The sequence below is a fragment of the Condylostylus longicornis genome, unplaced genomic scaffold (assembly GCF_029603195.1).
Source record: "Condylostylus longicornis isolate FDR11 unplaced genomic scaffold, ASM2960319v2 ptg000036l, whole genome shotgun sequence".
Classification (NCBI taxonomy): Eukaryota; Metazoa; Arthropoda; class Insecta; order Diptera; family Dolichopodidae; genus Condylostylus; species Condylostylus longicornis.
The window spans coordinates 606,610-622,898 of NW_026578005.1; the positions used below are offsets into that span (position 1 = coordinate 606,610).

General features: G+C 25.7%; 1 protein-coding gene across 1 annotated transcript; it reads right to left on the bottom strand.

The window, feature by feature from the left end:
* Positions 1 to 1,612: 1,612 nt before the first annotated feature.
* LOC129608816 (uncharacterized) lies at positions 1,613 to 12,150 on the bottom strand. Its single transcript, XM_055520552.1, has 4 exons — positions 12,131 to 12,150; positions 3,047 to 4,080; positions 2,361 to 2,979; positions 1,613 to 1,961 (listed from the first exon to the last, which is right to left on the bottom strand). Exons 1-4 carry the CDS (start codon positions 12,148 to 12,150, stop codon positions 1,613 to 1,615), a joined length of 2,022 nt encoding a protein of 673 aa, XP_055376527.1.
* Positions 12,151 to 16,289: the final 4,139 nt, after the last annotated feature.

Sequence of the window (16,289 nt, forward strand, 5' to 3'; positions counted from 1 at the left end):
CACTTTGAAAAAATTTTTAAGAAAAATATTTTTATTTCAAAAAGCTGATAGTATTGTTAAAAATTAAATCGTAAAATTTCTTTGATCACGTACACGGTGCATCATTTTATAATAATGTACGTAAAATTGTTATATAATGCACTAAATATACAGCACTAATACAGCCCTGAACATACAATTTGAAATATGTAGATAATAACATAATATAAAACTCAGAAAATTGAACTGAATAAATAAAATCTGTATAATATAGAAAGCTTTACTAATAGACCACAAATTTTTCTCATATTTCAATTATTGACTAATTGGATTGCTGTATATCGGTATCAATATATATGGAGATATAAAAATTTCACTGTGCATTTTCTTAAAATTTGTTCTGTATTTATAAAAATAAAAATGTAGGTATAAAATTAAAATTAAACACAATCAAAAATTTAATATTTTATTTTCATAAACAGAAATTTCAATTTTTCGCAATTTTTTTCCAATTTTTTTATTTCCAATTGTATTCCTAAAATTATTAATGAAATACATACTTAAATTCACATGACATAAAATTGAAAAATTTTTACCCTTAAGGAAAACTCAAACGATTTTCCAAACATCCTTCGTAAACAAAAAAGAAAAAAATACGATAAAAACATAAAACAAAAACAACATTTGCTCGTTGTTTTCATTGTTTATTTGTTATTATTATTTTTTTTTGAAAAATTCGCAAACTTAAAAAGAAAATAAATAAGAAGAAAAAAAAAATAGCGATAAGAAAATTATTGAAAAGCAATTTTTTACTTTTTCAACGATATTGTTGAGTTGTTATTGATATAAGCACACCTTTCTTCTTGCACAACCAGCTACAAGCATTTTATATATACACATACATACTTCATATAGAATGCTTTTTATTTAAATTGAAAGATTTTCTTTGCAGGGCATTTAAAATTTATAAAAAGTTTTTTTTATTAAAAAATATTTATTTTTAATTTTTGTTAACATGAAGAAAAATATAATTGCTTATTATGTTTATTGTATATGTAGCCTTGTTTATAAATTACAGAAAAAATTCTGCTTACTATAATAAATTAAAAATAAAAAAATAATGCTTACTATAATAAATTAAAAGCAGTCTAGACTAATTTTCGAAATTAAATATTTTGTTCAATTCGATAATAGAACGTTCTCTATAATGAAGCAGTTAAAGTTATTTGTCAACATTTTAATATGAGAATTAGGCTTCCTTTCGTAATATTTTATATAAACATGACCGAATGTTGCAGATATTCTGCATTCAAAAGCTTTGACAATATTGTTTGCGTTCATAATGTTTAATGAAATTATAAAACTGCTAATTAATTTGAACTTATTTAAAAATGCAATATTGTTCCGCAAGGAAATTCAACTACAAAAATGCCTAAACAGACAAGTCTCATAAAAAGGCTTTATAAAAACAATATAAAGTATACAAAACCTTCATTTACTTTTAAGTATCAAACAAAAGTGCAAATAAAAGAGAGAAAAAAAAAATTATAGACCTTGTTCAAGTTAATTTAGTTATAAAATTTTTTTGCAAAAAAAAGCTAATCTTAAATTCATTTATTAGTTTTAATAGAAATTAGTTAATAGATACTCTACTATAATTATTAATATATGTTTCTCGAAGATTCTTTTTTAGTTTATAATTATCGAGTGTCTTCATATTTTCAGGAATTTCATTATATAATTTGATTGCCTTATAGATTGATGTTGATGTTCCAAATTTTGTTGTGTTCTTTTTGGCGAGATGAATCTGTTGTTTGCTTCTTGTATTGATTTCATGATGATCACTTCTTGTCGTAAGTTGAGTGGTAGAATGTAATTCTCCATTAGAGATATCGTGAATATACAAGGTCAGTTTGTATTTAATAAAATCTTGTACCAATAATATCCTATTTTGGCTATGAATAAATTCGGTATGCTCAAGCCTATTATAGAAAAACAAGTTCTTTAACGCTTTGTTTTGAATGACTTGAAGCTTGTCGCTGTTTTCTTTGGAGAAAACACCCCATAGTATTATAGCATAGCTCACGTGACTGTGGAAAAGTGAATAAAAGACGGACGTCTTCACGTTGTTTGGCAAAAAGTATGCAATTCTTTTGAAGACACCAGCAACGGACGACAGTTTTTTAAATAAAAATGTTGTATGTGTTTTCCAGTTGAGTGCCGAATCAATCCATAGACCAAGATATTTAAAGTTTTCCACTTGTTCTAAAATTTCATCAGAAATAACGATTTTTAATGGTGGGGCAGTGGGACTGATAATCACATATTTCGTTTTCTTTATATTGAGTGTCAATTTATGATTTTGTATCCAAACTACTAACTTTGCTAGGTTTTCGTTGATTTTCTTTTCTAAGCTGTAATAATTGATATCATTAAACACTAAACATAAGTCATCAGCGAAAAGGAATATTTCTGCATTTATGCCAACTTGATCTATTCCCTCCATATAAATTGAAAACAATAAAGGCGCTAGAACACTACCCTGCAGTACTACATAAGAAATTGACTCATTCTGGCTTTTTGTAGTCCCTATTTGACAAAATTGGATGCGACTATTTAGATAAGAATGAAACCACTTATGACTTGCTCCGCGAATTCCAAAGCTATGTAATTTTTTCAGCAATATGTCATAGTCAACAGTGTCAAATGCTTTCGTCAGATCCAGGAATACAATAGCCACCATTCTTTTATTATCTTTAAATTTTTGAACATAAGATAACATGTCGACTAAAGCAGATTCGGTACTGGACTTTTTTTTAAAGCCATGTTGCCTCTTTGACAACAAACCAAGCCTTTCAAGAAAAGATGACAACTGTCCGTTGACTATTTTCTCCATAACTTTGGACAGTACCGTCGCAATACAAATTGGTCTATAGTTGTTTAGATCATCCTTATTGCCCGACTTAAAAATGGGGACCACTCTGGAAATTTTTAGCAAATCTGGAAAAACACCCTCAACAAAAGATTTATTAATAATATTACAAATTGGGTTACATTGCTTCATTACATGCTTTCAACATATTTGTGGACATATTTAAAGAATCGACTGAATTTGAGTTGTTGAGTGATTTAATAGTGTTGAATACTTGACTTTCTGTAATTAGTTGAAATTCATATGTGCTTCTTGTTTTTGACGGTGTATATAGTTTGTCACAGTATTTTTTTGCTAATATTTTGCACATATTGGCGAAGTGTCTGTTGAGCTCGTTGATTTTTTTAACAGCCTGTGAATCAGTTAAGCCTTTTAATAAATCAACATTATTCTTTTGCCTGTTATTACCATAAAGAATTTCATTAATACAGCCGTATGTCTTTGACAAGGACTCCTGATTTAATGTAAACTTGTATATATAAAAATTATATCTTTTGTTTCTTTTTAAGCTTGTAAATCTGTTTCTGAAATATTTATACTGCCTTTCAAGGTTAGTGTTCGTTTTATCTTTAATCCATTTAGAGTACCAAAACTGCTTAGTTTCCAATGCTATAATTAATTCGCTGTCAAGCCAAAGCTTTTCATTTTTTGATTTCATCGACTTGAGGCTTGATGCTTTTACAACTCTACATTGGATCTCATGAACAAAATCAGTTAATACAACGTCACAACTTTTAACATTATCAATAATAATAGGATTTCTTAGTAGTGAATTATATACAGCTTTATTATTGATTATCGTAATTTTATTTTCGTTATTTATAGGGCTCACTAAACTTGTATGAATTTTATGTTCAAATATTTCTACCAGCATAACATTATGATCCAATAAATCAATTTCAGCATGTGAGATCTCAATTTTATCAGTTAAGTTATTTGTAAATATATGGTCAATACAAGTTTGACTAATATTTCTAGTAACAATACGGGCATTACAACAATAAAAATAATTCATAGCCATAAAATTAACATATCGTTCCGTTCTGTTGTCATTAATTAATAAATTAATGTTTAAGTCGCCAAAAATATACGTTGATATTTTACAATTGGTATTTATAATACATTTTTCTAATGTGATCAAAAACTGATCAAGATTGGACGTTGGTGATCTATAAATGTTTATAACATTGAACAAACTATTATTTTTTACAATATTGTCACTCAAGAAACTGTCATTATTGTCACTGAAAGAAAATGTTGGATGACAGCCATATTTTTTGTTTACAAATATTCCGCAGCCGCCGCCGTGTTTATTCTGACGAGAGAGTATATAAATATAAATATTAGAGATTTTGCGTTAATTGCTTATATACAAAACAATTAAGTCATCACTGTTATAGCTAAAGGAGTGTTACACTTATAAAGTGTAACACCTCTTTAGCTATACACTTACACTTATAAAATGTGCTTAATTTGATTGTTATAAATATTAGTATGAAGTAGTATGAACAGTAAAGAATTATACAAAAATCACATTGGAATAAAATTAATTACACTGACTTTTGTAATTCTAAATTCTATATACTAAATTCTATATACATGTAAAAAGAACGCAAACGCAAGCAATTTAAAAAAAAATGCTTCACTTACAATAGCTTCAACACATTACGATTATCTAGTTTTAATTTTAGGAACAAAAAATATAAAAAATTAATATACTTCCTACAAATCACTCTAGAAATCGAATTTAAAAATATTTAAAATTTTAAGATTATCTTAAATTTTTTTGTAATTTCTAATTAAAGGACAAAAGGAAAGATTTTATTCACTATTAATAATTTTTTTAAAAGCGTCTATTTGTATCTTTAGTTGCTAATAAATTTATAATTTCGAGTATTCCTTAGTGTTTCTTGAAAAGACCTGATATCCCGAGAAAATGTAAAAATAAAATGCTTTCATTAAATAAAAATCACCTATAAAATTTGTTATGCTCAGATTTTTTGAATCTATTCCTATAGATTTTTTTTCTAAATCCTTATCCTTCAAAAATCATTGATCAGTTTTCTCTTTTAATAATTTTTAGTCTTTTTTGATTTTCTTTCTAGTCTTCTATACCATTAAAGCTTTATTTTTAAGCATTTAAGTTGTTTTTTGTTCATCCTTTTCCTCAATATCCTTCGATTTCAAAATAAATTTTGGGTAATCTATTCAGTCATGGATAAAATGAAAGGTTTTAACCTAAACTATATGTATATACATTATGTTTATCAGATTTTACTGGTTATTATGTGACATCAAAGATAAGTTTGATATCTCAGTTAAGAAAAGAAAACAACAGAATAAGAAAAAGTAAAATAGATTTTTCAAAACGGAAAAAATACACACAATGAATAAAACTCAGTCTTATGTAAAAAGAAAAAATTTTCATAATTTTTTTTTTTTACTTTTTTTCTCTATGACTAGTTTGTTTTCAGTATAGAAAAAATTTAATTATACCTAAAACCCATATTTTAATTTTTTTTATCAAAAATCATAAAATACTAGCAAACATAAAGAAAATAGGAAACTTCAACTAATTTTCCACTCATTAAGTTTTCCATGATATGAAAATGATATGAAAAACTTTAATGGTTAATTTTCTTTTTGTAAAATCTCTGCTTACGATACCGCAAAAAAAATTTTAAAGAAATCTTGTTCTGAATTAAATATAGTAAGCTCTATTTTCAATATTAAAATGACTTCCATGGGGGATCGTACAGTAATTCTGTTATTCTTGGCTTCAATACTTTACGCCATTGTAGTACTCAATATTTTAATCTAAACTAACCGCCTGCAAATTTTTGTGGGTTATGAGTAAATGTGTACATTGTGAGTATAAGTATGGGCCACTCGAGGTTCTTACATTACTTACTTACAAGAAGAAATGACATTTTCAGTTCACTTTATTGATTGTTTTGTTTTGACAAACGAAAAATTTGTATGAAATTTTATGTATTTATATCTACGAGTATTATCTATCATGGAGCTCTCCAATTTTTTTCGAAAAATTTTAATGGTCGCCATTGAATACAATTTTTTTTCTTGTAAGCCGAATGATAGGCCCAATTTTTAAATTGAATAAACCGCACTTTGCCATCAGCTGGACTCTAAGTAATTACTAATAGAGAATAAAAATTAATAATAAAATTAATTATTAAATAAAAACTGACCTCAATAGGCACAAATTTTTTATAAATTCAAAATATTAAATCGGCGCAATAGGGGTGATGATTTAATTATTTTTTACTGAGTACTTTAAAGCGGGCTCTAAATTTTTAAATAATAACAAAGAATCCTTATTTTAATAATTTAAATAACACTATTTACCTACATACATATTTGATTGAACATAAAACTCTAAAGATAAGGTATCTCATGTTTATTTTATATAAATTCTTTGGACTATATTAATAGAATAAAATTACATTATTTTTCAATTATCCACAGTAAAATACATTTAAAAATTATCCACAAGAACGAAATATTTTATTTTTCAAAAATAAATCCGAAAAATCTTTTAATAAATAAAATTAAAAACTTTATGCAGAAGTAAGAAACAATAAAAAAAAGGTATGCGGCTTAATTCGAATAACTCTGCACGTTTTTTGATGCAACACAAAAGGTGAAATACATGATTCTTTTAGGTACAGTACAATTTACATAACTATTAAGTAAGAAGCTAAATCTAAATAAAAAAAAAAAATTCCGATGAAAAAAAAAAATTTTTTTTTGTAAATTTTCGGTAATATTTTATTCAACATTTCTACAAATAATTTTATTATTATTCTACAATAGAATTATAGTTGAAACATTTCAAAAAGTACTAAAATGTAATATTTTATATATAATGTGCTAACCCTCTAAGGCGGCAAGAGATTTAGATATCATCAAAAAAAAAATTATAATAAAAAGAAACACAAAAATAAATAAAACAAAAGTCAATAGAAATTTTATGTTTTTCATATAAAACGTATATACACGTACTCGGTACACATTTGCCTTTTATTTCTAAAATAAGCCCAGGTAACTTAAAACCGCCAAAATCATCTGGACCGCAAAACAAAGCATATTTTTATCAACAAAACAACAATAAAAATTCACATAAAATATAAACAAATTATAGTAATTTTTATTATTAAAATCTACTTGACACTTATAGGTATTAAAAAACAATTTGATTCACAAACCAAAAAAAAATTGATCGCACCGACTGGAAGCGTACGTGCAACTTTAATCGTTTGATTTTAATATCGTCCCCTCATAAACTTTATAGATTTTTAATTGCGTTTTAAATATTCGAGAGTTTCCCAACTCCTAAAAATTTGCAAATTCCAGGTGAGTTATGAATCACACTTCACCCTATTTGGGAATTACCATGGCAGAGCATCATAAATGAATCAGGCCGCAGAAAAAGAGCTACAGCAAACATTTTTTTTGCAAACTAATTTCTTCTACTTATAAATTATTGTTTTAAACTATAATATATTTCCAATTCTATCATATATCTAAAATGTATTTAATTGGTAAATGAAATAGCAGTATTTTCAGTAAGGACATTTAAACCAATTAGCGAGAAAACATTTGAACGCAAAATTTAAATAAAAACTCTCCAGAAAGAGAAATACTTTACTACCGATATAAAAACCAAGAACAAATAATTTTGCATACTTTTAGGTATTATATTTCTAAATCTTAAATCTAGTATACCTTTAAGACACTACATATACACTGATTATTTAATTTTATGTATATAAGAGTATACATAAAATATAACTACGCACAAATATTATGAAAATATAAAAAGAAAAAATATTATAAATGTTAGCTGAATCCTTTGTGTCAGGCTGGTCTCATTTCTCATGTTACTTTTTTTGCGTTGTTTCTGTTTATTTTCCAAAAATTTGTTTGTTATATTGTTGACAAATTATTGTACTTTATGTTAGTCAAGGGATTTTTATCTTGCAAAATAAATTCACGCGATATTTTTATTTTATTCTTCAAGAACATTATGTTATTTTTGCTTCTATACGAGTACTTACATATAACATATGTATGTATAACAATTTTTGTTTTTTTGGTTTTTAGAGATTCAATAAAATGTCTTAATATTTTATTAAGAGTTAAAGTTGCAAATACCTATAGGTACATAAAACTATACAATAGTGACAAAATATAAATTAAATACATTATGCACAACACGAGTATAAATTCCAAGTTTTAGTTGTTAGTGTCAACTCTAAGTTTTTTTTTTCGCTTTTTCATGTTGGGGCTCCTAGTGCCTTTTCAGGCCGACCCACAGGGTGTTTTGTAACTCTCATCCCCACCTACATTAGCGCTACGACTAGGCCCCTAATAAATTGCAACAAAGCAGCCACCTCAAGTCGCGAGACTTCCATCGGGGTCACAAAGCCTCTTCTTCTCAAGGAGTATCTCAGTCCTAGACGAACCACAGCCTCATATTCTTAAAATAAATACTCCACCGTTTCATACTCCCCCAGACAGAGACATTAGGCCACATCCTCCGTCTTGCACATCTTTTTTAAATTGACCATGGAGAGGCAATATTCAACGAATACACCCACCAATAACCTCAATTCTAGACAGCCAAGCGATAACCAAAAGATATAAGTTTTTTGGAGTGAGATAGGGTCCGGGCAATTGTTCCAATTATCGACCCTGACCAATTCCTCACAATAATTAAGGGCACGTTGTACTAATTGGGCATCATAGAACAAGGCAAAATTTATACCACAAAAACACATCCAGATGGTTATATAATTCCACGACCAAATCTACCACTATTACAACAATCGATATTATTCATACCTACTTAGGCTTTCAAAGGAATTTATGAAAAATTAAAAGATCAGTCTTTCTCTTACATTATGGATGAAGAACTAAAATTTTTACAAAATTTTTTTTGATATTATTTATTTTGAATTTTTTTGTTTTATTTTTATGAAAGCTAAAACACATATCATAGAAATGTAAACAAAGTTAAGTAATTTTCATTTTAAAAATTACCATAAAAAAGTTGCAAATGATGTACAGAAATAATGGAATCTTTATGTGTACATATGTATGTGAATCTATGTGAGTGTACATAAGGTGAGGGATTATACCAACATATTTATACTCTACTCCTAGAATGATAAATATTAAAAATGTTCATACTACTCGTATAGTAGTCATGTATTATTCGGAAAAGTGAAAATTCTTTAGTACGTGATGAAATTTTTTTGGGTACACATATATGATCCCGATTGGGAAAAAAGAAAGAAACAGATCTGAATTCAAATGAATTTTATCCTTTTTGGGTTTTTTTTTTTTTTTCATTTTTTTGTCTTTTTCGGTTATTTTTTGTTATTTTTACCTGAAATTCTTTAGTGTCACTTCTAACGTTTATACTATCATTGAATTCCAAAAATTTGTTTTTTTTTTCAATTTTTCTTTTATTTCTTTGTTTCTATTATATTACGATATTTCGGGGAGTTTCTATATGTTTATATCCCTTGAATGAAGAAATCAAGATAATTTGTTTAAAAATTAAATTTAATAACTATATACACACACACACACACAGGTGCACATGTGAATAATCATATTTATGTTTTTCTATTTTATTCATGAATTCAGGTGTAAATTTATTTTCATAATTTTTAAAAATAAAACAAAAAAAAATTTATATAAATAAATATAAAGGATTTTGTATATATCCCAAATGGTGTATGATTCTATTAAGAGTAATGATGTCAAGGATTAACATTAAAAATTGAAACATCATGTGAAATTATTCATAAATAAGTTTAACTTGTGTAAGATTTTATGACAAAATTATAGTTCACTAAACAATATTTTATATCAGTTTTTGATGTATTAATCAATTTTTTTTCTATTATTTTAATTTAACATACATACGTACATGTTTAAGTGTTAAGATTAAGTTAACTCTGTAGTTCTGTTTAGTGGGAAAATATATTGGGAGAAATTTGGTCAATACACCACAATAATTAGCAATTATTATAAATTTTATTAAATTTTTGTTGCCTAATTTATTGCCTTAAAGTTATTACTAATAATTTAATTTTAATTTAAAAAGAATTGGTTGAAAAAAAGAGTTTCAAACTCGAGAGAGTTTCAAACTCGAGAGAGTTTCAAACTCGAACTTTTTTTATTCGTTTTGTTGGAAGATCCCGTATTCATAAATCACATTATTATCAAAGAAAGCAGGATAAAATATTCACGAATTTTTTAAATTTTATTTATACTCACTAAAATTATATGTGACAGTAAGCTGATGTACATTTATACCCTGCATGCTACATATCGGGTTATATACATAATTACAATATTATGTAAAATATTTGAGTTTAACAAAAATCAAAAATTAAAAACAAAAAATTTGCTTGAAACTTCAATAATAATTTGAATACAAAATCAAAATTATTACAATTAAAAAATGATATTTTCAGAAAATAGAATTTTTAATGAAAATGACAAAAATAGCAATAAAAAATATTTTATGGTCAAGCAATTCCAATTATCTTTATTACATTGATTTAAATTTTAATCTACAGGCTATAGAACAATGATTTAAAAATTCTTCATTCATTTTGTTTCAATTCAAACGTAAACATGGAATCAAAATATGTTGTTATTAGTTGATTAAACTTTGTTCATTAATTTAGATAATAACTTAGACACTCAATACATTTACAATTTTTATGCTATAAATGTCCTTTATACTTCATGAAATTATCAACTCAAACAAAATATTTTTAATGATGATTAAAACAGAATAGTAGAATACAAAGACACAATCATGGGGTAAATTTTTTTCATATTTTTTGTTCAAGTTAATCTAATATCAAAGATTTGCAATAAAATCTAATCAGCGATTTTTAAAGTAGCACTTTTTTCTTCAACAAGTCTTTTTCTTTTACAGTAAATCTACATTGTACAAAAAAAAATTAAAGGAACGTTAACACAATGCTCGAATTTAAGGGTTAAGAAAAATAATTATGTTTCATGATATTTATCAGTTTCAGAAATCTTTTTCGGAAATATAAGGTTCAGAAAATTCAATTATTTAAAAAATTTCGGGATGAATATCTAAAAGTTGTTGAAACTCCAAGCTCCTACAGTTTATTGGGCAGGAGGAAAACAATATAAAAAATTTTAAAGAAACGGATTTTAGATAACTGTTAATTTTAACGGCCATTTTGTATTTTTAGAAATCACTTATGCTTCGTCACTATGGAAGATATCTGCCATTTCTCTTCCTCAATTGCAAAATCTTAAAAATATTTCCGGTTTAGTTACAATTAATAGTCAAGAAATGTCATTTTAAGGTCTTGTGTGGGGATTTTTTTACAGAAAAAAGTTTCTAGTTAAAATCTATGTATACAAAAAATTTCATCTTTTTATCACTCTTACGCTATAATTCTAAAATGACCGTATGCACGACTTATTATGCAGATAATTTCAATTAAATTAATTAATAACTTTTTACTTTTCTTCGATTAGAAACTGTTAAAAGGAAAAGTCTAACTGTTAACAAAAATATTGAGATAAAACCTCTTAATCCGAAATTTTCAAAATTTACTCCAGTTGCTCTTCAAATTTTTTACAAAAATAATCTATGAATTCAAATCATATTAATTTTTTTTACGAATTAAAATTTAGTCAACCGCTATAATTTTCCAATTATTTAAAAGATTCATGAAAAACAAAAAGTATAAAAGTATAATGAATTACCGAAAAAGAAGACTTTTATAATGCAAAATTCTTTTTTGGAGAACAATTTGAGTTTTAAAATTGCATATATTATGCAACAAGTAGTTTAAACACTACACACCCACATACATACACACACAATATAATAATACATTAAAGGCAGAAAAATAAAAACCACAGTTTATTATTTAAAAGAATTTTTCTTTAGCTTCAATTTTATAAGCATGTAAATAAGCTTTTTATATCACTAAAAGTTAATAACTTAAATAAACTGTAATAGTAAACCTAAAGCAGCTCTCTTAATTTTTCAAATAACAAAAACAAAACAATGTTACCCTTATTTTTATAGTCACACAAAAACACTTTTTAATGTTCACTTTAATTAAATTCCATCATATACTTTTGCTAGTATTATACGATAACCACTATGAAATTTTTTCTTACTTTATTACTTCTTCATCCATTCTTTTACATGTACAATCTGTACATATATAAGAATTTTATAAAATCTCATAAAAATCATTTCATGATATCCTTAAAAAATTTATATACCTTTGAAAAAAAAAATCCATTTTCTCTTGCTCTCGTTCTTTTAACCCCTTCGCTTTCTCTATATCGTACAGCTCTTCAATTTCAATTATACGCATTACAGGCTCTTTATGTTAACATTATTTCGTATAAAGAAAGCAAGTGAAAACGAAATTTCTTGTTTTTTTTTAAAGAAGGTATAAGAAAATCACTGGTCTTAATTTCTTAATTTTAATCAAAAATAAAATAAAAATAAAGAAAATCAACCCGTTAACGCAAATACCATTTTATATTCACCTTAATTTCAACAAAAAAAAAATACTTTAAGTTGAAATCAAGGAATGTATGTAATTGTCACCTTTTGAGGGTGAATAAAGAAATAAAAAAAAATACCTAGAATTATATATACTTTTCCACAGCCTCATGTTCATGTTTTATAGTAGCATTATACAATAAGAAATTCTCATGTATTGTGTAGGCATATCGTATACCAACATCTTTATACCAATATAATCATATGTGTATATTATAGTTCATATAAACAATTTTAACGGCATACAAAATATAAAGCAGTCAACAGTAATAAAACCAAAATAAGAAATGTGATATTACGGTAAAAAAAAAAGAAAAAAATCAAAATAAATAGAAAAGAAATAGAGACAGGAACAAGAAAAATAACTAAAAAAAATAATCAAAAATAAGAGTTAAAAATTTTCTTTGTAATTCTTTTAACAACAACTTGTCTTCATAATAATTATCCTTCTTAAATTTTACAATTATATCCTTATAAAGGATTTACAAATGAAAGTATACTTGTGTCACCACTACATATTGTGTTATACTTGTATATTATGTAGTTATTTATGTATAAGTAATAGAAAAGATTTCACCAAGAAGAAACCTAATATAATATGAAATTTTAAAACCTGAAATTTAAGTACACAGATTGAATCAAAAATTTTTACTGTCTAGCGTTAAATTTGATTTTGTTGTATAGCATACCGAATGATATAATGTGCTTCCTGCTATAAGTACTCTTGTGCAATACATGTATGTAATTATATAATTTTAAGCTAGATTGTAAATTTTCGTATATATTCACTTTTCGCATTACATTTAATTTATAAATGCTCTTACATAACAATGTTATATGAATGTAAGAATGTATAGATTCAAACATTGTGTACTATGTGTACAATGTATGTAAGTTTGTGAATATATATAGTAAAAGCAAATGCAATAAAAATGCACCTTTATACGAAAATTTAAAAAATATTAACGAAAATTTTTTTAAAAAATTTTTGGAATCAATTAAAAACGAGAAAAAAAATAGAGTTGACCTTGTCAACTCTGTGATACCCGTACGAATTTGTTATCCTATGTGCAAATAAAGATGCCATAACTGACCATGGGACAGACTATGACTTTAAGTTGCCGTATTACCATATTAATATATGCAAAATTTCAGTACTGTGTGTTTTTCAAAATACTGTGTGTGCCAAACTACTATTTAAGTTGTATGGCAGCTACCAGAAAGAGCAAAGCAATTTCAACGACTTTTATCAAACACATTGGCCCTACTAATATATTTGCTTGTGTGAAATTTCAGTGCCATCGCTTTTATAGTTTCTGAGATATAGCCAAATAAACTTTGAAGATAGAAAGCTGTTCACTATTCAAAAAAAAAAAAATAAAAAAAGTACTTATTCTATTTATTGATATTTAAATTATCCAATATTGTATATATCACTGGCTAAGTACTACGTTCATTCTGCAAGTGTAAATTATTTTTCGATTTTTAAGAGTAGAATATTTTTTAATAGAGTAGGTTTTGGTGTTAATGTCACGTTAATATTCAGGATATAATTAAAATTTTATATCAATATATATCACAATGGTATTTATGTTTTAAGATTATTTAATTTCAAATGCCAAAATTTTAAAGAAAGAAAATTCTTAAGCATCCAATTTATAGTCTAATCTAATACATTGAGTTTTTTTTTTTCTCCACGGGGACCGAGGCCCCTAGGCCCCACTCACGTCGACCCATAATACATTGAGTTAATTCCATAAATAATATAATCTTACTTTGATATTCTTCAATTTAATACTGCTATAATTTTAAGCAGCCCTACACAGGTCCGGGTCTGTTTTCTTCTGCCCCTACATGGTTTCCAAAAAAATGCACTCCCTTGCTTTCAACTCAATGAACGATAAACAACAAACATTTCACAATTATTGCTCCCCTGTTTTCCAGCACTCATTTCTCATATTTAGTTTTCATATATGAAAGATCCAGCGTTGTCTTTACATGTTCTTTAAACTTCACCGTAAAATAACAGTTCATTAACAAAATCGCAATCCCATTGAAAACATACACGTAATCTTTCTTTTCTCATAAATTTTCTTATTTACGAAAAATTATAGTGTAAAATACGAAAATTAATTATGGAATATTCTTTGAAAAGGATAACAAAACCAAAGGAAAATCATGTAAAATTTGTATAAATTTGATTATCTTTATATAACAAACTAAAATATTCAAATTGTGAAACAATATTCGTATATGATTTCGAATAAATGTAAAATAATATGAATATTAAATGTCTAGAATATATACAAAATATATATTAAGTTTTCTTTTCTTTTTGTTATTATTGAGAAGAAAATAAATAAAGAAATTGTATAGGACCATACCATTTATATACCATGATATTATTATGTATAACATTATTGGAAAGGATATTGATTCCTTAATGATATTTGATGATAGAATCAATCGGTGATAAATGTTCAATAACGAATCGATAAATATTTAATTACAAAATCTAATTAATGAAAAAGTTAAACTTATGAATAATTAAAATATTGTTTTCAACATAAAATCCTTTAGGTGTACATATTATAAAGTTTACACAGAATATAGATTTTATTAAATGATTTTACTCAATTGATTCAATGTCCAAATAAATGTTTATACATGTATGTATGTATATTTCTATGAAATTTGTTTATTCGATTACCTATACTATAAATATTAAATTGATTTGTGAATAAATTGAAAATTTCAGCACAAAATTTCATAAATTTCGAATTCATATGCATATTATGAAAATTTCGAATATAAATTATAATCTTTATTTTTAAGGAAAATATAATATTTTTATTAGCTCTTCAAATCTTATATGTACCTGAGTTTCAAACAAATTACTGGTTGCTTGACAAATCGCAACATATTGGATAACTTTTCGAGTAGACTTTGTTCGATAAATTTAAAACATGTACGTAAGTAAATGACATGATTAAAATTTTCACTTCAGATATATTCGTAATAATGACTCGTAATTTTTGTGAGAAATACACTCTTTTTACTTCAGGAAGATTTGGTTTTGAGATTTTATAGGTGCAATAGCCTACATACTAACTATAAAATTTGAAATTTTCACATGTTTTGGAAATTATTCGGTCAGACTAATAACACGTTGGTTTAGTTGTTGATTTATTCATGTGTAATTCGTGAGATATAAAATGTGATCGATACTGCTTACAGTGCAGACATTTTTTCTACATAATAACATTCTATATGCGTACATATATGGATGGCTTTTTAGAAATTTCTAAATAAGAGAATGTGTTAACCAAATTCCATTTAAATTGAATCTATACGAAATTCAATGATGCAATAAATCATTATAACATACAAAATTTATGTGAGAACCTATATTATTGCATGTTGCATTGTACAGTAATACTATATCTCAGTTTTGAATCTATATAGAACACTGTTTTCAATATTATTAGGTTAAGATCAAAAATTTCAAATTTCATAAAATTAAATCAAAGTAAAACCTTCGATTAAAATGGTTAACTTTATATTTATGTGGCAAATGTGTCGATATACCATAACTTTTGGAGCATAACTATTAAAAATCAAGTTTATAGGTTTTGTAAGTTTATAATATATACATCTGCTTGTACGACTTCTCCTTTATAAAAATTTTTCTTAATATTTTAAAAAATTTTCTACAAGAATTCTTATTTTAACAACAAGTCATAAAAAAAAAATTATCCTAAA